Here is a 21,259-nt window from a genome sequence, read left to right as displayed (position 1 = left end):
TGTTTGCAGTAAAACTTCATTATAACTCTTTGTTCCCTTTAACATTTCTAATATCAAATGTAAAAACACCAAAGAGATATAAGAAGGTCCACTGTATGTGGAACAAGCTCTATAAGCTAATGTGTTTTTAAGGATGTACGGGAACAGACGAGGGGATGTGCCTCCTATGGAGCAAGGTGGTGATGTCACAGAACAGTCAAACATACGCATTTCATCTGCTGGAAAGAAAAGGTATAGTATGTAATATAAATTCTGCCCTTCAGTCCTTACACTGTGAAACAGTACCTACTAAAACTGGCTTACTGAATAAGTAAAAAGGTATAGTATGTTAACAGCTCTCCTTATTTAATAAGAAAAGAATTAAAGGGAAAAAAGGAGGAGGGAGAGAATGGTGTTAAACGAGAATTTATAGTACTTGACAGCATTCTTTTGAACAGCAAGTTTTGATTATAAGTGTGCCAAGGTGTTCCAAATAAGTCCCTATAATTGTAAAGTGTATATAAATTTGTTTGAAATAATGAAAGGAGAAATAAGCATGTAGTTTAATGGACTAAAAATCAATAAAATAGAGTTACGGGAATGATATAACTTAAGTGGAAATAAATTGAAAATGTTCCTGCAATGTGAGTTTTCCTTTGAAAAAAAAAATTTTTATTTTCAGCTTATTGAGTAGGTAACTTTTATGCTTACTTTGTAGAATTAGTACTCATAATAATTCTGTCATGATGAAAAGAACAAATTATATGTACCTTATGTTCATGTTCTCTTTCTGTTGATAGTTTTTATCATTTTGGTGGCTTTCTTATATTGTATAGAAGAATAAACGGTTCCGAATCTATAGTGTATATTGAAGATAATAATGGTCATATGTCAGGAAAGGTGTCTATTTTCTCTGAAGTAAAGTAATATATAGAAGTGCTTGAGATAAGATAATTTGCTGTTGGGTCTGATTAGGTTTCCTTTGAGGGAGTTGTCTTCCCCCCCCCCCCCTTATTTCTGTATTTTAAGGAAGGAATTTTTAAGAGATGATCTTTTTCAAATGTGTGAATGGGTATCTCCTTTCTCTTCTTTTTTTAGGATTTATGTGTATTAATATTCTTTTTCCTAACTGGATTAACTGTTCTTATGAAAAAAGGGTTTATTGGGATTCTATAGAGCCATTGATGCAAGCTGAAGAAAAAGGTTATATATTTATAGAGCGTGAATATATCGAGGTCCCACTGTATAAAGAGAAAAAATGCTATGATTTTACTCCGACTTTAAAAATAGTGTCCATAGTACTTTGAAAGGCCCATAACTCATACCTTCAATTTACTCTAAATTTTTGTTACCTGAAAATCATTTGGGTTCTAATTCTTTTTGTTTTTTGTTTTAGTGCTCGAGACAATGAACCATCCAAATCTAACCGAGAGATCTGTAGTCCTTTTGCAGGAATGCTCTTTGGTATGTACAAAACTTTCAGTTGATTAAAGTTTTGCAGACTGTCATAGAAAAGGTCTTTAGTGAGAACTCAGTGTTGTCATTAATACTACTGTAACTAATAATAGAAAACTTATCTAGTGCTTACTTTGTGATAGACTCTATGCTAAACATTTAATGTATTGTATAGCTCCGATTATAATTTTAAAGTGGAATAACTTTATTTAGTGATGAGCTTTCTATAGATGATAAATGGAATATTAATTTCAGTAACTTTGTTGTAGTGTGACTATTTCTTATATTCCATTTTAATATGCAGTAGTTTTTCTTCATTATTCTTCTTTTTCTTCTTTAGCTAGTATGTAGCTGCCTTACATTTTAAGTTTATTTTCCCTCAACTAAACCTTTTTATTCCTTGGTAAACATCCTTCCTGTGTTTTTTCCAGGTAGTTTCTGAAAAGATGTTTTGTTCAAATCATGATCATAATCCAGATTCTCTATTTATTTTATCAGAAATGAAGGTCGCTGGTTAATATAAAAATGTTGATTTGCTACTTGTCAGAATTTCAGAAACAGTGTGAAGAGAGAGCCTTACGTATTTCCTATGTATAACTTTAAATAGAAAAGTGGTCTGTTTTCTGTGTAAAAACTATTAGGAAAAAATGACCTGAAATTAGGTTTCAGGTGAAGTATGTGAGGAAATTGGATAAAAGTTTAGATTCATTCAACCTGAAAGCAGTCAGTAATTTTAAATCTTGGCTTAGAGATATTTAATTGCATGATATTTTCAGATCTTTGTTTCCTTGAAATGGCTATTATGAGAAAATAGGACATAGCAACTAGAGTTTTATTTTTTTTTTTTTAAGATTTATTTATTGAGAGACAGGGAGAGAACACGATCAGAGCCTGATGTGGGACTCGATCCCAAGATCATGACCTGAGCCAAAATCAAGAGTCAGCTGCTCAACCAAGTCACCCAGGCGCCCCTAGAGTTTTATTCTAATGTAATGTCTTTAAGTGAGAATTTACCAGTTTAACCTATCAGTAAGTCAGAGTAAGGGCTTCATTCTTATGATGTATCTTGTTAAACATGAAAAATTGGAGAAATGGCTTTCTTTGTTCAGAGTCCCCTGACAAATAATTTTATCAATAAATGGACTACTTTACCCTAACATTTTAAGCTTGAATGGCATAAACTTACCATTACTGCAATCCAGGAATTATGGATGAATATTTGGTGAGATAATGGACTCTGATGCTTGGAACAAGCCATTTAAAGTCATTTAATCCAGTGATTTATCTCATGGGGTTTTTTTTTTTTCCCCAGCCAGTATGTGTATGGACCCATAGGGAACTCCAGAGGTAGCATTATCGGATTGTTATAAAATTCTTCTTTTAATTGAACTGAAATTTGTCTTCCTATAATTTTGCCCCAAGGACCTAATTTGGAGCCTTTTGCTTTATTTTAAAAATTAAGACAATGACTACTTAGAGCAAAAATAACAATATATTGTGGGGTTTATAAAAGAATCATGGATTATTTAGAAGTACGCTTTTAAATTTTCAAGTATTTGGGGATTTTCCTCCTGTCTTTTTATTACTGACTGCTAGTTTAATTCCCTTATGGTCTGAAAAAAGTTTGTATAATTTCAATTATTTCAAATTTGAATTTAAAAAATATTTTTAATGGCTCAGAATATAGTTTATCTTGGTGAATTTTTAGCTTGTAATTGAAAGAATGTGTATTGTATGGTTGTTGAATGTAGTGGTTTATAAATGTCAAGTAGATCAGTTGGTTGATAGTGATGTTCATGTCTTGTGCATATTTAATGATTTTCAACTCTTCTACCACTTGCTTTGAAATAAGTTTTAAATTCTCTGACTACCTTGTTCTTAGTGTGGGGCCTGGAGTGCTGGAGGGATTTTCTTAGTGTGACTGCACCTCTTCAGTTTTCAGCAGGACCTGCTTGACTCTGACAGAGTGATTGCTGTTGCTTTTTCTTTGGTGCAAAGCTGATCCTGTGCATCTGGTTCTCAGAAATGAGTCTCTTTCAGTGTTCCTGATGCTTCCCAGAATGGTAGCCAGACTCTTCCTTTACGTTTGTGGAGGGTCTTGTGTGAGAATTTCCTGCCCTTCCCCTAACAGTAACAGGACCTCACCTTATATAAGTGCAGAATGCTGGGTCCAGCAGGTTTTCTGCTCTTCAACCAGTAGATTATGGCCATTGTTTTGTATGAAAGAAGGATCTGGAAGGCATGCAGTATTATTTGGCCTCAGAATGGTCCCTTTGTCTCGTGTTGTCCTATCTCCAATTTCTATCATAAACATGTGATGGAGGTGGAGAAGTGAGTGTAAATTCCTCTTGTGTCTGGGTTTTCTGGAGAATCTACGTTGTTACTCTAGCCCACCGAAAGCCTTTAAGAATTCAACAACATTGCAGCTATTCCTACCTCCTTTTAAGGCAGCCACCTACTTCTCCATACTCTAGGAAAGGTAAAACAATTTGGATTATCCCATCTCTCTTTGGATTGATTTTTATAACCTTTGGAATTCACTTTATCTGGTTGCTTATAACCTCAACTCTGATGGACTTTTTAAAAGTTACAGTTTTATAGATGATGAGCTTTTTCTCCATTGTAGGGTTTAAGCAGTATTTTGTTGTAGCTGTCTGCTAAGTAGAAGCAGAACTCCCCGTTTTTTTAATATCAGCTTCTATTTCTTCCTCAATATGTTCCTATTTTTAAAAAATATGTATATTTTTTAATAAATCTTAAAAAAAAAAAAAAAGGTAGGAGGCGGACCTGGGTGGCTCAGTCAGTTGAATGGCTAACTCTTGGTTTTGGGTCAGGTCATGATCTCAGAGTGCTGGGATCAAGCCCTGTGTCAGGCTCCATGCTCAGCTGGGGAGTTCTCCTTGTGGATTCTCTCTCTTCCTCTCCCTCAACCCCTCCCCCTCCCCCTGCTTGAGAGTCTCCCTCTCCCTCTCAAATCAATCAATCAATCAATCAATTTTTTAAAAATATACTTCTGTATTTTTAAGTTTTATTAAATCCAGTTGATTTTTTTAAAGTGAACTCCGTGCCCAACATGAGGCTTGAACTGACGACCTCAAGGTGTCAATCAGGCTGTTTTTATTTGAATCTTGACTGGGGTAGAATCTACCTCTAAGCCCATTCACATTATTGGCAGAATTCAATAACTAGTGGCTGTATTACTAAGGGCCCTGGTTTCTTACTGGATGTTAAGTGGAGACTGCACACAGTTCTTAGAGGCCATCCATTGTTTCTTGCCACGTGGGCTTCCTTACCATGGCTGCTAACTTTATTATGCCAGTAGGGAGAATCTTTAAACTCAGGGAGGGCTTTTGCCTGATTATATCAGGCCCACCCAAGATAATCTCCCTTTTGATTAATTCAGACTTGAATTTTGATCTGGAATTGGTACCTTAATCACATCAGCAAATTCCTTTCACCTTTGCCATATTCTGTTGGCTGGAAGCAAGTCATAGGTCCTGCCTTTACCCAAAGGGAGAGGTGTATACTGGGAATCAGCACCAGAAGGCAGGGAACATGGGGTCTGTCTTAGAATTTTGCCTACCACAGTCACATTTTTCTGATACTTAAGAACTAATCTTTTTTTATTTTAAGCTTTGCTAGGGACATCTTAGAGTAGCCTTCTTCATAGGGACAGTCCAGCCCTATTAGTATCAAATGACCTTTCTGGGGGTGTCTTCCTTGAATACCCTAGGAGACCACTGAGAACTCCTACAGCTGGCTGAAGCTGGAATTTCTCTCTATTTTGAGGATGTCCGAGGATTTTTCAGTTTGTGTTCTCCATAGCTTTTTGTCCAGCCTAATGGAATTTTATCCTGCCCATTTATAGACAGTGCACAGTAAAGTCTGAAGGGTCCCCGCCACAGATTTTTTTTTTTTTTTTTAAGTAGGCTCTGTGCCCAGAGTGGAGCCAAACGTGGGGCTTGAACTCATGACCCTGAGATCAAGAGTCAGACGCTTAACCGACTGAGCCACCTAGGTGCCCCTGAAGCTCTCTCTCTCTCTCTTTTTTTTTTTCCTGAAGCTCTTTTTATGCTTCTTTTTGAATCTTTGCCCTAAACTTCCAGACATTTTAACCTTCCTGAATTTTGATCTTTATCTGATTTGCTTAGTTTCCTGGCTTTGTTTGGTTCTCCTTCCCTGTACCCATGGTCTGGAAATTGCATTCAGGCAGAAGTGGCAGTGCTTAAAAGGGCTTACCTCATTAATTTTCCTACTCTCAGTTATTATAGTCCTGTGCTACCTGTTGTCCAGTGTCTGAAAAACACTTATTTCATATTTTGCCTACTTTTATTATTTTCTTTTTATGGTGGGAGGTTAAATTCTGTGTTTATTACTCCATCATGATCAGAAGCAGAATGGATCAGTCCACTTTGACATAAAACATTATTAAGCTTAATGTAATTCATGTTACTCCTATGAGAGCTTCACTGTTGCTGACATCTATGCTTAATGGGCACACTTAGATGCTCTGTGTTCACTGATGGTAGGGAGACTAATGATTAAGGTAGTAGAGAAATGCTGGTTCAGTTGCATTTTTGATATCCAGTGATTGTGTGGTGTTCAGATGATGCATATCTAGATTAGGAGGTTATTTTGTGTCATTAAGATATACAGTGATAACATTGATGAAAGAAATTGAGGGGGATACAAACAAATGGAAAGATACTCCATGCTCATGAATCAAAGAATTAGTATTTTTCTTAAAAGATTTTATTTATTTATTTTAGACACGGGATGGGTGGGGGGAGAGAGAGAGAGAGTACGCACAAGTGTGCAGGCACGTAGAGGGGCCGAGGGGGAGGAGAGGAAGAGGAAAAGAATTTCAAGCAGACTCTGCACTGAGTGTGAAGCCCCATGTGGGACTTGATCCCACAACCCTGAGATCATGTCCTGAGCTGAAACCAAGAGTTGGATGCTCAGCTGACTGAACCACCCAGGCACCAGTAGAAGAATTAGTATTATTAAAATGTCCATACTACCCACAGCAATCTATAGATTCAGTGCAATTGCAGCAAAATATTAATAGAATTTTTTACAAAACCAGAATAAATAATACTAAAAATTGTAGTGAACTACAAAAGACCCAGAATAGCCAAAGAAATTTTGAGAAAGAAAACACTGGAGGTATCACAATTCCAACTTTCAAGATAGGCCCACAAAGCTGTAGTAATCAAAATAGTGTGGTACTGGCATAAAAATGGACACAGAAATCAATGGAACAAAATAAAGAGCCCAGAAATAAACCCACACTTATATAGTCAATTAATCTATGGCAAGGCAAGAACATACAATGGGAAAAGACAGTTTATTTTTTATTTTTATTTTTTTAAGACAATCTCTTTAATAAATGGTGCTAGGAAAACTGGACAGCCACATGTAAAAGAATGGAACTGGACCACTTTCTTACACCATACACAAAAATAAACTCAAAATGGATTAAAGACTTGAGTGTAAGACCTGAAACCATAAAAATCCTAGAAGAGAACACAAGCAGTACTTTCTCCGACATTAAATGTAGCAACATCTTTCTAGAAATGTGTCCTAAGCCAAGGGAAACAAAAGCAAAAATAAACTTGGAACTACACCAAAATAAAAACTTTTGCACAGCAAAGGAAACCATCCACAAAATGAAAAGGCAACCTACTGAATAGAAGATATTTGCAAATATATGTCCAATAAGTGGTTAATATCCACAATATATAAAGTACCTATACAACTCAACCCCCCCCCAAAAAAAACGATTAAAAATGGGCAGAGGACCTGAATAGATATTTTTTCCGAAGAAGACATACAGATGACCAACAGACACATGAAAAGATGCTCGATATCACTAATCATCAGAGAAATACAAATCAAAACTATAATGAGATCTTATACTCGTCAGATGTCTAAAATGAAAAAAGAAAAGAAATAACATATCAGTGAGGATATAGAGAAAAAAGAACTCTCAAATACTGTTGGTGGGAATGCAAATTGGTATAGCCACTGTGGAAAACAGTATGGAGATTCCTCAAGAAATTAAAAATAGAAATGACCATATGATCCAATAATTCCACTAGTGGGTATTTACCCCTAGTAAATGAAAACACTAATTTAAAAAGATATATGTACCCCTGTGTTTACTGCAGTATTATTTACAATAGCCAAGATATGGAAGCAACTTAAGTGTCCATCAGTTGACAAATGGATAATAAAGAAGTGGAATATACAGATAATGGAATATGACACAGCCATAAAAAGGATGAGTGTGCCATTTGCAACAACATGGATGGACCTAGATGGTATCAAGCTTAAGTGAAATAAGTCAGAGAAAGATGACTACCATATGATTTCACTAGTATGTGGAATCTAAAAAAACAAATGAATAAACACAGATGTGGAATCAGACCTATAAATATAAAGAACAATATGATGGTTGCCAGAGGGGAGCAGGGTGGGAGGATGGGCAAAAGGGATGAAGGGCAGTGGGAGATACAGACTTTCAGGTATGGAATGAATAAGTCATGGGAATAAAAGGCACAGTATAAGGAATGTAGTCAATGAAGCTATAAAAACATTATATGGTTACAAATGATAGCTACCCTCCTGGTGAGCATAGCATAATGTGAAGACTTGTTGAATCAGTGTTGTACACCTGGAACTAATGTAACATTGTCAACTGTAGTCTAAAAAAAAAAATCACAGTAATCACTAAATCACCTGTAAGTTAAAAAAAAAAAAAAAGGGCAGTAATAATGATCTAATGTGGATCTAAACTGTTCGCACAACTCCGTTTTCGCATGATACCCAGGTGAGAGGTTTATATTTTTTTCTATAGAACTGAGGTAACCACTGAAGTTCTTTGGGCAGGGTGCAAGGATAATTAGTGTTGTGTTTTAAGACAGTTAATCGTACATTAAGTATGCTGGGCGTATTGGAGCAGAGAGGGGGAATAGGGAGACTGATTAGGAGGTTATTGCTGCAATATAGGTGAAATGTAGACAGGTCCTATTCAAGGTTAAAGGTGGTGAGACTAGAAAGAGGATCTGCATACGAAGTGAATAAGAGATAATGAGCATTTAAAGTTATATGAGGTTTTGAGGCTTGAGTTAACAGAAAACAAGAAGAGCAATTGCTTTTGAAATGTTCATTTTGGACACAGTTGTTAAATTTAAGGGACTTGTAGGAGTTATTAGTGGTGATATTATCCCAATTATTAGAAAAATGGGGATGGGGATTATTAGAGTATTCTCTTTTTAAAAAAATTTTTTTTAATTTTTAAATTTTTTTAGTGACAGAGCGAGTGTGCATGCAGGAGGTGGGGAGGGGCAGAGGGAATCCCAAGCAGGCTCCACGCTCAGTGTGGAGCCCCATGCAGGGCTGGATCCCACGACCCTGAGGTCATGACCTGAGCTGAAATCAAGAGTCAGACGCTTAACTGACTGAGCCACACAAGCACCCCTAGAGTATTATTTAAGGTTTTTGACTAAGTTTAGAGATTTGGGAAAGCGTAATGTGTCTTGTGATTGACAAATAGAAGGTATTCATAAATTATGAAATTAATTGAAGAGGTAATATACAATTTTACCTTTTATATTTTCTGCATATGCAGTTAATTACTCTTTGATATAACTAAAAATGGAGGTTTTTAAAAATTCGAGTTTCCAGTTGCAGATGTTGCTTAAGAGTTAAAACCGTTTTTTTCCTTACCACTTTCTAGGAAGTGAAGATCGAGAACTTATTCAGAAAAGGAAAGAGAAATATAGACTAGAACTGTTGGAACAAATGGCTGAACAACAGAAGAACAAGAGACGGTAATGAAAGGTTTGCATTTAAAAAAGATGTTTTGAACTTAAAATGCATTTGTGTAGGGTGCCTGGGTGGCTCAGTCATTTGGGCATCCGACTCTTGATTTCAGTTCTGGTTGTGATCTTGGGTCATGTGTTAGCCCCGCGGAGGCCTTTTGAGGTTCTCTCTCCTCCCGCCCCCGCCCCCCTGCTCGCATGTGCTCTTTCTCCCTCTCTCTAAAATAAATAAATAAATAAATAAATAAAATCTTTAAAGAAATGCTTTTGTGTGAAATGACATGGTGATAACAATTACATAGTAAAATAAGGGGATATTTTTCCTAAGATGATTATGTGTTTGTAAGTCACTTTTATTTCAGCCTCTATATTGTATATCAGCTAGGGTAATAAAACAAATACTTTATGAGTGTTCATTTATTGTGTCGTGTAGGTAATAGATGAGACTCTGTGTATATTCTCTAACAGGCCTTTTATATACCTTCAATAATTTCTTCAGTTTTTGATTTAGAGTAGCATTTAATGTTATCTACATCACCACTGTATTACCTCATAGGTAGTACCAAATATGAAATAGAAATATTTTGTCTTACAACAATGTGAAATGATAAGCACACCCATAAATGCAATATAAAAAATAATCATGATAAATCACAGATATTTATATTATGTACGACTCTCAGTGTTTATAATCTTTCTTATAGAAATACTTGTGAAATAGTAATTATAGTTTACAATTAGGAATAGATTCTAGAGAATTTGAGGCCTACTATTAACTTTCTAGTTTTGCCTTTTTTCCTCTATGTTAGAGAAAGCCAGTATCCATTGTCTTATATTAGTCATTTTTAACATCATTTTTATTTTTTTGGTAACATCATTTTCTTAAAAACTCTGTTTAAATAAATCCTAAAATTTGTATGGAATCAGAAAAGACCCCTAATCACCAAGGAAATGTTGAAAAAGAAAAACAAAGCTGGGGGCACCACGTTGCCCGATTTCAAGCTATATTACAAAGCTGTGATCACCAAGACAGCATGGTACTGGCACAAAAACAGACATACAGACCAATGGAACAGAATAGAGAACCCAGATATGGACCCTCAACTCTATGGTCAAATAATCTTTGACAAAGCAGGAAAAAACATGCAATGGAAAAAAGAGTGTCTTCAATAAATGGTGCTGGGAAAATTGGACAGCCACATGCAGAAGAATGAAACTCGACCATTCTCTAACACCACTCACAAAGATAAACTCAAAGTGGATGAAAGACCTCAATGTGAGACAGGAATCCATTAAAATCCTAGAGGAGAACATAGGCAGTAACCTCTTTGACATCGGCCACAGCAACTTCTTTCAAGATACATCTCCAAAAGCTAGTGAAACAAAAGCAAAAATGAACTTTTGGGACTTCATCAAGATAAAAAGCTTCTGCACAGCAAAGGAAACAGTCAACAAAACAAAGAGGCAACCCACAGAACGGGAGAAGATATTTGCAAATGACACTACAGATAAAGGGCTAGTATCCAAAATCTATAAAGAACTTCTCAAACTCAACACCCAAAAAACAAATAATCAAGTCAATAAATGGGCAGAAGACATGAACAGACACTTCTCTGAAGAAGACATACAAATGGCTGACAGACACATGAAAAAATGTTCATCATCATTAGCCATCAGGGAAATCCAAATCAAAACCACACCGAGATACCACCTTACACCAGTTAGAATGGCAAAAATGGACAGGGAAAGAAACAAATGTTGGAGAGGTTGTGGAGAAAGGGGAACCCTCTTACACTGTTGGTGGGAATGCAAGTTGGTATAGCCACTTTGGAAAACAGTGTGGAGGTTCCTCAAAAATTTAAAAATAGAGCTACCCTATGACCCAGCAATTGCACTACTGGGTATTTACCCCTAAAACACAGATGTAGTGAAAAGAAGGGCCACATGCACCCCAATGTTCATAGCAGCAATGTCCGCAATAGCCAAACTGTGGAAAGAGCCGAGATGCCCTTCAACAGATGAATGGTTAAAGAAGATGTGGTCCATATATACAATGGAATATTACTCAGCCATCAGAAAAGATGAATACCCAACTTTTACGTCAACATGGATGGGACTGGAGGAGATTATGCTCAGTGAAATAAGTCAAGCAGAGAAAGTCAATTATCATATGGTTTTACTTATTTGTGGAACATAAGGAATAGCATGGAGGACATTAGGAGAAGGAAGGGAAAAATGGGTGGGGGGAATTGGAGGGAGAGATGAACCATGAGAGACTATGGACTCTGAGAAACGAACAGGGTTTTAGAGGGGAGGGGGGAGGGGGGATTGGTTAGCCCCGGGATGGGTATTAAGGAGAGCATGTACTGCATGGAGCACTGGGTGTTATACGAAAACAATGGATCGTGGATCACCACATCAAAAACCAATGATGTATTGTATGGTGACTAACATAACAACAAAATTAAAAAAAAACAACACTCTGTTTAAATTAACTTAAAAAATATGGTATTTTTTTTTTACCCTTCCTTTTTCAACAAAACATACATGTACCCTAAACATTTTTGTTTCACAAGGTAAAGATTTTGTTTTACTTCTGTAATTTATTCTGTGCGAATTACTGAGGCTTTGAAGTCCTCCAGGTACTGGTTTTAAGACTTACTGTAAGTCAATTTACATGTGAAATCTAGTTTACTTTGCACCAAATCAAAAATTTAGTTTTTAGAATTATTTAAGGCTTTTTTGTCAGTTAAAGGAATTACTTGTACTTGAAGATGTTATTACATGGACTCTGTGTTTGTTTTAGTAATGATTATGATTTTGATAGTGTTTACTATAACTGTTTAATACACAGAATTTTAATTTTGTTCAGAGAAAAAGATATGGAACTCAGCGTTGCAGCTTCTGGAGTCCGAGACCCTGAGAAATCGGTAAGTGTTTCTGGCATCTTTTAATGTTTACTCTTTCATTTAAATAAGCCTCAGTGGTGGTGGCAGGTGGTGATAGAAGGTATTGGGGGAAATATAATGGTAGACCAATTTGAGTATTAATAAGTTCAGTTGTCATAAAACGTAAGTCCTAACACTTGTTTATTCCTCTAAGATAATTTTTCCTTTTTCATATGTGCATCATTTTTTTTAGTTTGTTTTAAATTAGTTCTTTCTACTTTGTTCACATGCACTATCCAAGAGAAAGTTATCTCAGTTTAATTTACAATAGATGTTAGTATTTTTCTTGAGTTTATTTTACCACTCTTCTTATATTAGAATGATTTCTAAAGAAGCTGAAATCTTTGAGTCTAATGTTTAAGTATTTTAGTAATTTTTATTTACTATAAAACTAGAGACATAATCTTGTTTTTAATTTTGCAATTCTCATTAAGTGGAATGAATTACTCACATCATTGCGGTTAGTAAGGAGGAGGTAATAATTTATTGCTCTTGTCAAAATATGCTTTTTCTGTAGTGGGATATGTTGAATTTATTTGCTAAGGGAAGTTTTTGTCTTTGATGACTAAGAAGCTTTAATTTCATTAAAAAGTTCATTCTTGAAAAGAATAGAGCAACTTAAAATTATTCAACTATAGGCAACTTTTAATACACTTTTACCAATGCTGAGTATATATCCTTGGGTTGTCCATTTAAAGAAGTTTAATACTGTACTAATATCACTCCTAATTTGCTTTTTGACTGCTCGTAGAATAAAACTATTAGATTAACCTGAGAAATCATTCCTAAGGGATTAAACATGGTGGGGAAGAAAGGATAATTCCAAAGCTAAATGTATTTTCCTCTATCAGGGAATACCTTTGACATAGTTTTCACAGTCAAAAACTTTCTTTTAAATAAATCTTGAACTTTTTAATGTAATATGGTAGTATGTTAAACATTTAATTTATAATTAGTATTTGATGGACATTCTTATTTATATTTGAATGAAATAACCTTTAGAGTGTCAAGTTGGTTTATGAGAATAAATAAATAAAAACATTAAATATAATAGACCATTACTTTTGGGTTTACTTTTGATGTCAAATTTTAGAAAAGAATACATAAATGATGTTCTAAAACAGGGGTTAGGAACTATAGCCTATGGCCTATTTTTGTAAATAAAGTTCTATTGCAGCATATCCTCACTCATTATTTACATATTGTTTTGGGCTACTTTAGTGCTGTGGTTGAGTTGAGTAGTTCTGAAGAAACTGCATGCTCTGCAAAGCCTGATATATTTACTATCTGGCTTCTTTACAGAAAACATTTGCTGACCGTTCTAGAGAATACTTGATGTCAGAAATGACAGTTGGATAGAGAACTAGCACAGTGTTATAGTATAATAGAGTTTTGTATTTGGAATTGATATCTGGCTCTAGTTTTTGTTTGATTATTTATTAATGGTGAGACCTTAGGTGATTTATATACTTTCAGGGAGCCTCATTTACCCCATTTGTAAAATAAGGATTAGATCCTCAAAGTCTTTTATAGCTATAAAATTCTTTTATTCTGTGACTAACTTAAGTGCTTGTTTGTAGTCTGGGGTAGAGAGTCTTTTGAGGTCCCTTCCACCTTTAAATTTCTACCTTTAAATTTATGATTACATGTAACAAACATTTTTTTTTTCTTTATTTTAGCCTGATAGAATAAAGCAGTTTAGTGTGGCACCAAGACATTTTGAAGAGATGATACCACCTGAAAGACCCAGAGTAGCTTTCCAGACACCTCTCCCTCCTTTATCTGCCCCATCTGCCCCACCCATCCCATCAGTTCACTCCATCCCATCTCAAAATGAAGATTTGCACAGTGGACCCAGCTGCACCCTTGGTGAAATGGTGCCTCCCAGGTGCTTGTTTAAGATGTTTTGTGTTTGGGAATTAGGTAAGGTATCATTATATTTCATGTTTAGAAGGATTTGCTGAAGCAGATAAAGTTGTCCTTCAGAGGTTTTTGTATGATTAACAGCTTCTATGAAAGAATTTCTCTTGAGATTTGTGTTGTTGGTCTTTTCTCTTATAAAAACAAGGGAAATCCTTATAACATTCTTTTATTGTTTAAAGATGCTGTAATAGTTTTAGAATGCATAACTAACTACATTTAGTATTTAGTTTTAGGTTACATTTTGGAATATCTATTATTAAAAACTTTTAACATATAAAAACTATACATTTTCTTCAATTTTGTGATTTCCACTTGGCAAACACTGATTACTTCTTTCAGTTTAAGCAGAAGAAAATTTCTCATGTGATTCTTTTGTATATATTACTTTAACTTCTGTTTCCTTCACCTCTTTCTCTGCGATTACTTACAGGCTATGCAACTCACATACCTGAAATAAAAAGTGTTGAGATTATAAAACCTATAACTTAGGTATTAGGGTAAGGATTTGATTTTTATAGGTAAAAGGCATCATGTTGTACTAGACTATACATAAAGAAAATTCTCTTGTTAACATTGATATTTTTCTGGGCCGCGCTTTCTTCCCTTAGTAGGATCTGAGCTTATTTTTTGCTTACTATTAATGTATTAATCATAGGAGTGTGTTTAATTAGGTGGTTTTCTTTTTTAACATCGATATTTTCTGTGCTGTACTTTCTTTCAGTAGGACTTGGTCTTATCTTTTATTTACTACTAACAAATTGTAGCACTGTGTGTACTGTGTTTGTTAGGTGTTTTGTTTGTTTCTACTGATGATTTCCTGACTCAAAACACTAGGTGGGATCAAAATTACAGAGCATGGTATGATTTTCTCCGCATTGGTTTAGGGATTAAAATGGTTGGCTCCACTGTCTGCATTTCGGGAATACTACACCTTTATTAAACTTCAGTTTTCTCATTTGTACAAGTGAAATAGTAGTCTTTTTTCCTTACCTACACTAAACAGAGTTGTTGTGAAGATCAAATTCTATATAAATCTCTATACAAATTTAAGATACAATGATATTGACAGTTCCCTTTCATAGCAGTTTCTCAACTGCTTTGTTGACGTATCTATGCAGTGAGGATAGTAAGGTTAGTAGACACACTAAATGACCAGTAAGTGTGAAAAATATTAATGACGGGAGAGAACCTGAATGCCTTCTTAGCTCTTCAAAATTATTTTGAAGTATTCAACAAGGGATAACCTGTTAAGATACACTCAAAAGGGAAGACACTCTAGGATGCCCCCTTTTCTCTTTCTGGTCATTTAAAGGAATTTGCCTTTTCCATTTTTACTATTGGAAAATATTGCGTTGGTGCAGATAGAGAGGTATTTCCTAATCAGCAATGAAGTGCTGAAGTAGAGGTTTTTGAAAGTTAGAACTTTATGAAAGACAAAACATTATGTCCAGACTTTACTGTTGATATATAAGTGGCCTCTCTTTCACATTATGGTTGACTTCCTTTGAAAGAACAATAAATTATTTTGGAGTTAAAAAAATACACTCTTTCCCCCCAGTCAAATGGAACCATTTATAATCCCATTTATACCTCTTTGCCTTTTCTTCCTGCACTATCCTTCTCTTTGTGACTCCAGCAACATGGCTGAAGCATTGTCTTTTCTAGAAAGCCTTACTTCTTCTTTCCTCCTTTCCCCTATGTGATTTAAATGTCCCTGTTCCAAATTTCTACAGCACCATTTATCTATTTGTATTGTTTCACTTACATGCTATGCTGTAATTGCCTGTTTATTTCTGTATTATTTTGGGGGGACAGGGACCATGTTTGTTCAATACTGGCATATACTGACTAATTCGAAATTAATTATTATTCAAAGTTTTTGTCTTACACAAGTGTTATAACTTAAATTCTGAAATTTGGTAGCACATTTTACTTTTTGAATCCTAATTTTTGATGAGAGATCAAAGCAAGATGGTGGCCTTTTCTAAAGTAGCAATTAGATTTTCAGTAAAATTGTGCAAAAGAATTATGTCTTGATTTTAAAATATTGCAGTGAAATAGAAAATTTTTCCAATTTTCTTTTGATACAGGATTGCACCTCTGCCTCCTCCTCTCCAACTACCACCTTTAGCTTCTAACTATCGGACTCCTTATGATGATGCATACTATTTTTATGGGGCCAGGAATACTTTGGATCCCAGTCTTGCTTATTGTAAGTTATCTATAGGCGAAACATTTTTTCCTAGTGGTTCAGTCAGGAAAATTATTTTTTTTGTAAGCAAAAATAAATAAGTTGAGAAACCACAGCCTTACTTAATTCAAATACTCATATTTATTGGCTTAAAATGCCCTACTTTAAAACTCAGCTGTATTTCATAGTTACTTGTTTTTTATTTAGCTTTAAGAAATGTCTATTTTGTGATTTCTTGCAATGTTTTTTGCTAACTCCTGAAAAGGAAATATGAAATTTTTCCCTTAGGTAACATTCAGTATGTGACTTTTTCTTTAGGAATAAAGTGTTAATAAATGTGTACTCTGAAATAAATGTGTTTGTTTTCTTTTAAGATGGTTCAGGAATGATGGGTGTACAGCCTACAGCTTATGTTAGTGCTCCTGTCACCCACCAGCCAGCACAGCCTATTATGTAAGTTATTAAAATAATAATTTCTTTCAAAATTAATTTGTCTTCCATAGATCCTGTATTATTTTTTCCCTTCAGACAGATAGAACTTAACTGTCAATATTGCATAACCAATATGTTCAAAGTATTGCTTTTAAGTCAATGTTTCATAGAAAGTACATTTAAAAAATTAATAAGAGTAACCTCACTTTGACATTAGAAAAGTCATGCATGTATATTATTGAGAAATAAGAATACAAACAAGCATATGAAAAAAATTGAAATCACCTAAAATCCCATTCATCCAGTGATAGGTACATCTGAGCATTTAGGATGTCTTCTGTAGTCACAAAATCATACAACATACACCAGAATTATATTATATTGTATATATTGTTCTGAAACCTGCTTTTAAAATTAACAGTATATCATAAACATCTTTTCCATGTCAATAAGTATACTTTATAGCATTATTACTTAAAATTAAACTTTTTATTAGAGATAATTATAGATTCCCATGATGGAATTATAAAAAATAATATAGAGACATCTTGTAGACCCTATACTCAGTTCCTAATGCTAAGATCTTGCAAAACTGTGGTACAGTGACACAGCCCAACTATATGACATTGGATACAGTCAAGATACAGAACACTAGCATCATCACAAGGACCCATTATTATGCCCTGATACCTAGTTCCTTCCTGCCCCTACTCCCTCCATAGGCACTAGGAACAACTAATCTGTTCTCCATTTCTTTAATATTTACAAAATGCTATATACACATGGAATCATATGTGTAACCTTTTGGGGTTGACTTTTTAAAATCAGCATAATTCCCTTGGGGTTCATGCAGTTGTTGCATATATAAATTATTTGTTCTTATTGCTAAGTAGCATTTCATGGTATGTTTGTACCACAGTTTAAACATTCCATCGTTGAAGGACATCTAAGTTAGTATGAATAGAGTTGCTGTAAATATTTGTGTACAGGTTTTGTGTGAACATAGTCTTCAGTTCTTTAGGATAATTGGTCAGGAGTGTTATTGTTGGGTTATATGGTAGTTACAACTTTAGTTTTATAAGAAACTGCCAAACTTTTCAGAGACTGTACCATTTCACATTTGTATTGGCAGTGTATTTAGAATCTGGTTTCTTTACATCTTTACCAGCCTTTGGTGTCATGACTTTTATGCCATTTTGATAGGTGTGTAATGATACATCTTTGGGGTTTTAATTTACATTTCCCTAATAGTGATGATGCTTACCATCTTTTCATGTATTTATTTGCCATCTTTATATATTTGATGAAAAGTCTCTTGATGTTTTTTACACATTTTATTTTACTTATTTTTTTTTAAGTAGTCTCCATGCCCAAGGTGGGGCTTGAATTCACAACCCTGAGATCAAGAGTTGCATGCTCTATTGACTGAGCCAGACAGGCACCCCGTTTTTTACACATTTGAAATCTTTTTTTTTTTTTTAACTATTGAGTTTTTGAGGGTTCTTGATATATTCTAAATACTAGTTCTTTGTCAGATATATGGTGTGCAAATATTTTGTCAGTCTAAAGCTTGTCTTCATCCTTTGAGTAGGGTGTTGCATAGAGCAAAAGTTTAAATTTTGATAAAGCCCAATTTATCAGTTTTTCCTTTTATGGATCATATTTTCAGTGTCAAATCTAGTATTCTTTTTCTAGGCCTAGATCCCAAAGATTTTATCTTGTTTTTTTCCTTCCCCTAAAAGCCTTATAGTTTTTTGTTTAAGTCCATGATCCATTCTGAGTTAATTTTTAGGTAAGATGTGAGGCTTAGATCGAAGGTCTTTTTTTTTTTTTTCTTTTTCTTTTCCTTTTTTTTGGAGGGGGGGCCTGTGGGTGTCTAGAATCACTTGTTAACAAGATTACTTTTCCTCTATTGAATTGCTTTTGCATCTTTGTCAAAATCCACTGGACATCTTTATGTGAGTCTGTTTCTGGGATTCTGTATTCTATTCGGTTGATCTGTGTTGTGTCTCTCCCCTTAGGCCAGGAGCATTAATTATCATAGTGCTAGTAAGTTTTGAAATTGGGGAAGTGTGAGTTCTCCAAGTTTGTTTTTCTTTTCCAGGATTGCTTTGGCTGTTAAGGTCCTTTGCATTTCAGTATGAATTTTAGGATAAGCTTGTCTAATTATGCAAAAAGTCAGTTGAGATTTTTGGTGGACATTATATGGAATCAATAGACCTGTTTAGTATTATCATCTTAATTTTTATGTCAATTTCTTTATTTTCCTAAAATACACACAAAATAAAATTTACCATTTTGATCATTTTTTAAATTTTATTTTATTATGTTAATCACCACCATACATCATTAATTTTTGATGTAGTGCTCCATGATTCATTGTTTGCGTATAACACCCAGTGCTCCATTCAATACATGCCCTCTTTAATGCCGATCACCAGGCTAACCCATCCTCTCACCCCCCTTTCCCTCTAGAACCCTCAGTTTGTTTCTCAGAGTCCATAGTCTCTCATGGTTCATCTCCCACTCCGATTCCCTCCCTTCATTTTTCCCATCCTACTGCCTTCTTTTTTTTCTTTTTTCTTTTAACATATAATGTATTTATTTGTTTCAGAGGTACAGATCTGTGATTCAACAGTCTTAACACAATTCACAGTGCCCACCATAGCACATACCCTCCCCAATGTCTATCACCCAGCCACCACATCCCTCCCACCCCCCACCACTTGAGCAACCCTCAGTTTGTTTCCCTGAGATTAAGAATTCCTCATATCAGTGAAATCATATGATATATGTCTTTCTCTGATTGATTGACTTATTTAGCTTAGCATAATACCCTCTAGTTCCATCCACATCATTGCAAAAGGCAAGATTTCGTTTTTATGATGGCTGCATAATATTCCATTGTGTATATATACCACATTTTCTTTATCCATTCATCTGTTGATGGACATCTTGGCTCCTTCCATAGTTTGGCTGTTGTGGACATTGCTGCTATAAACATTGGGGTGCTGCACGTACCCCTTCTGATCACTACATTTGTATCTTTGGGTTAAATACCCAGTAGTGCAATTGCTGGGTCCTAGGATAGCTCTAGTTTCAACTTTTTGAGGAACCTCCATACTGTTTTCCAGAGTGGCTGCATCAGCTTGCATTCCCACCAACAGTGTAGGAGGGTTCCCCTTTCTCCGCATCCTCGCCAACATCTCTCATTTCCTGACTTCTTAATTTTAGCCACTCTGACTGGTGTGAGGTGGTATCTCATTGAGGTTTTGATTTGGATTTCCCTGTTGGCGATGTTGAGCACTTTTTCATGTGTCTGTTGGCCATTTGGATGTCTTCTTTGGAAAAATGTCTGTTCATGTCTTCTGCCCATTTCTTGATTGGATCATTTGTTCTTTGGGTGTTGAGTTTGATAAGTTCTTCATAGATTTTGGATACTAGCCCTTTATCTAATATGTCATTTGCAAATATCTTCTCCCATTCTGTCGGTTGTCTTTTGGTTTTGTTGACTGTTTCCTTTGCTGTGCAAAAGCTTTGTATCTTGATGAAGTCCCAGTAGTTCATTTTTGCCCTTGCTTCCCTTGCCTTTGGTGATGTTTCTAGGAAAAAGTTGCTGTGGCTCTCGAAGAGGTTGCTGCCTGTGTTCTCCTCTAGGATTTTGATGGATTCCTGTCTCACATTTAGGTCTTTCATCCATTTTGAGTCTATTTTTGTGTGTGGTGTAAGAAAATGGTCCAGTTCATTCTTCTGCATGTGGCTGTCCAGTTTTCCCAACACTATTTGTTGAAGAGACTGTCTTTTTTCCATTGGACATTCTTTCCTGCTTTGTCAAAGATTAGTTGACCATAGAGTTGAGGGTCCATTTCTGGGCTCTCTATTCTGTTCCATTGATCTATGTGTCTGTTTTTGTGCCAGTACCATACTGTCTTGATGATGACAGCATTGTAATAGAGCTTGAAGTCCGGAATTGTGATGCCACCACCTTTGCTTTTCATTTTCAACATTCCTCTGCCTATTTGGCGTCTTTTCTGGTTCCATACAAATTTTAGGATTATTTGTACCATTTCTTTGAAAAAAGGATTTTGATAGGGATTGCATTAAATGTGTAGATTGCTCTAGGTAGCATTGACATCTTCACAATATTTGTTCTTCCAATCCATGAACATGGAACGTTTTTCCATTTCTTCATGTCTTCCTCAATTTCTTTCATGAGTATTTTATAGTTTTCTGAGTACAGATCCTTTGCCTCTTTGGTTAGGTTTATTCCTAGGTATCTCACGGTTTTGGGTGCAATTGTAAATGGGATTGACTCCTTAATTTCTCTTTCTTCTGTCTTGTTGGTGTATAGGAATGCCACTGATTTCTGTGCATTGATTTTATATCCTGCCACTTTCCTGAATTCCTGTATGAGTTCTAGCAGTTTTGGGGTGGAGTCTTTTGGATTTTCCACACAGAGTATCATACCACCTGCAAAGAGTGAGTTTGACTTCTTTGCCGATTCG

General features: G+C 35.2%; 1 protein-coding gene across 7 annotated transcripts in view; it reads left to right on the top strand.

Annotated features, from left to right (window-relative positions):
- The window catches only part of CSPP1 (centrosome and spindle pole associated protein 1), a 161,164-nt gene that overhangs the window by 63,585 nt on the left and 76,320 nt on the right, over positions 1 to 21,259 (top strand). For 4 of the 7 annotated variants that reach the window (XM_064588248.1, XM_064588251.1, XM_064588249.1 and 1 more), the window contains 7 exons: positions 133 to 231; positions 1,376 to 1,443; positions 9,176 to 9,269; positions 12,133 to 12,190; positions 13,888 to 14,096; positions 16,222 to 16,343; positions 16,697 to 16,775. In XM_064588248.1, the coding sequence (XP_064444318.1) occupies positions 133 to 231; positions 1,376 to 1,443; positions 9,176 to 9,269; positions 12,133 to 12,190; positions 13,888 to 14,096; positions 16,222 to 16,343; positions 16,697 to 16,775 (729 nt within the window). The remainder of the gene's footprint in view (positions 1 to 132; positions 232 to 1,375; positions 1,444 to 9,175; positions 9,270 to 12,132; positions 12,191 to 13,887; positions 14,097 to 16,221; positions 16,344 to 16,696; positions 16,776 to 21,259) is intronic. The other 3 variants (XM_064588252.1, XM_064588254.1, XM_064588253.1) reach the window with 2 other exon arrangements.

Source organism: Mirounga angustirostris, unplaced genomic scaffold (assembly GCF_029215605.1).
Source record: "Mirounga angustirostris isolate CCGP_5_RB_7025 unplaced genomic scaffold, mMirAng1.0.hap1 SCAF_4, whole genome shotgun sequence".
NCBI lineage: Eukaryota > Metazoa > Chordata > Mammalia > Carnivora > Phocidae > Mirounga > Mirounga angustirostris.
This window is presented reverse-complemented; position numbering and strand designations above follow the sequence as displayed.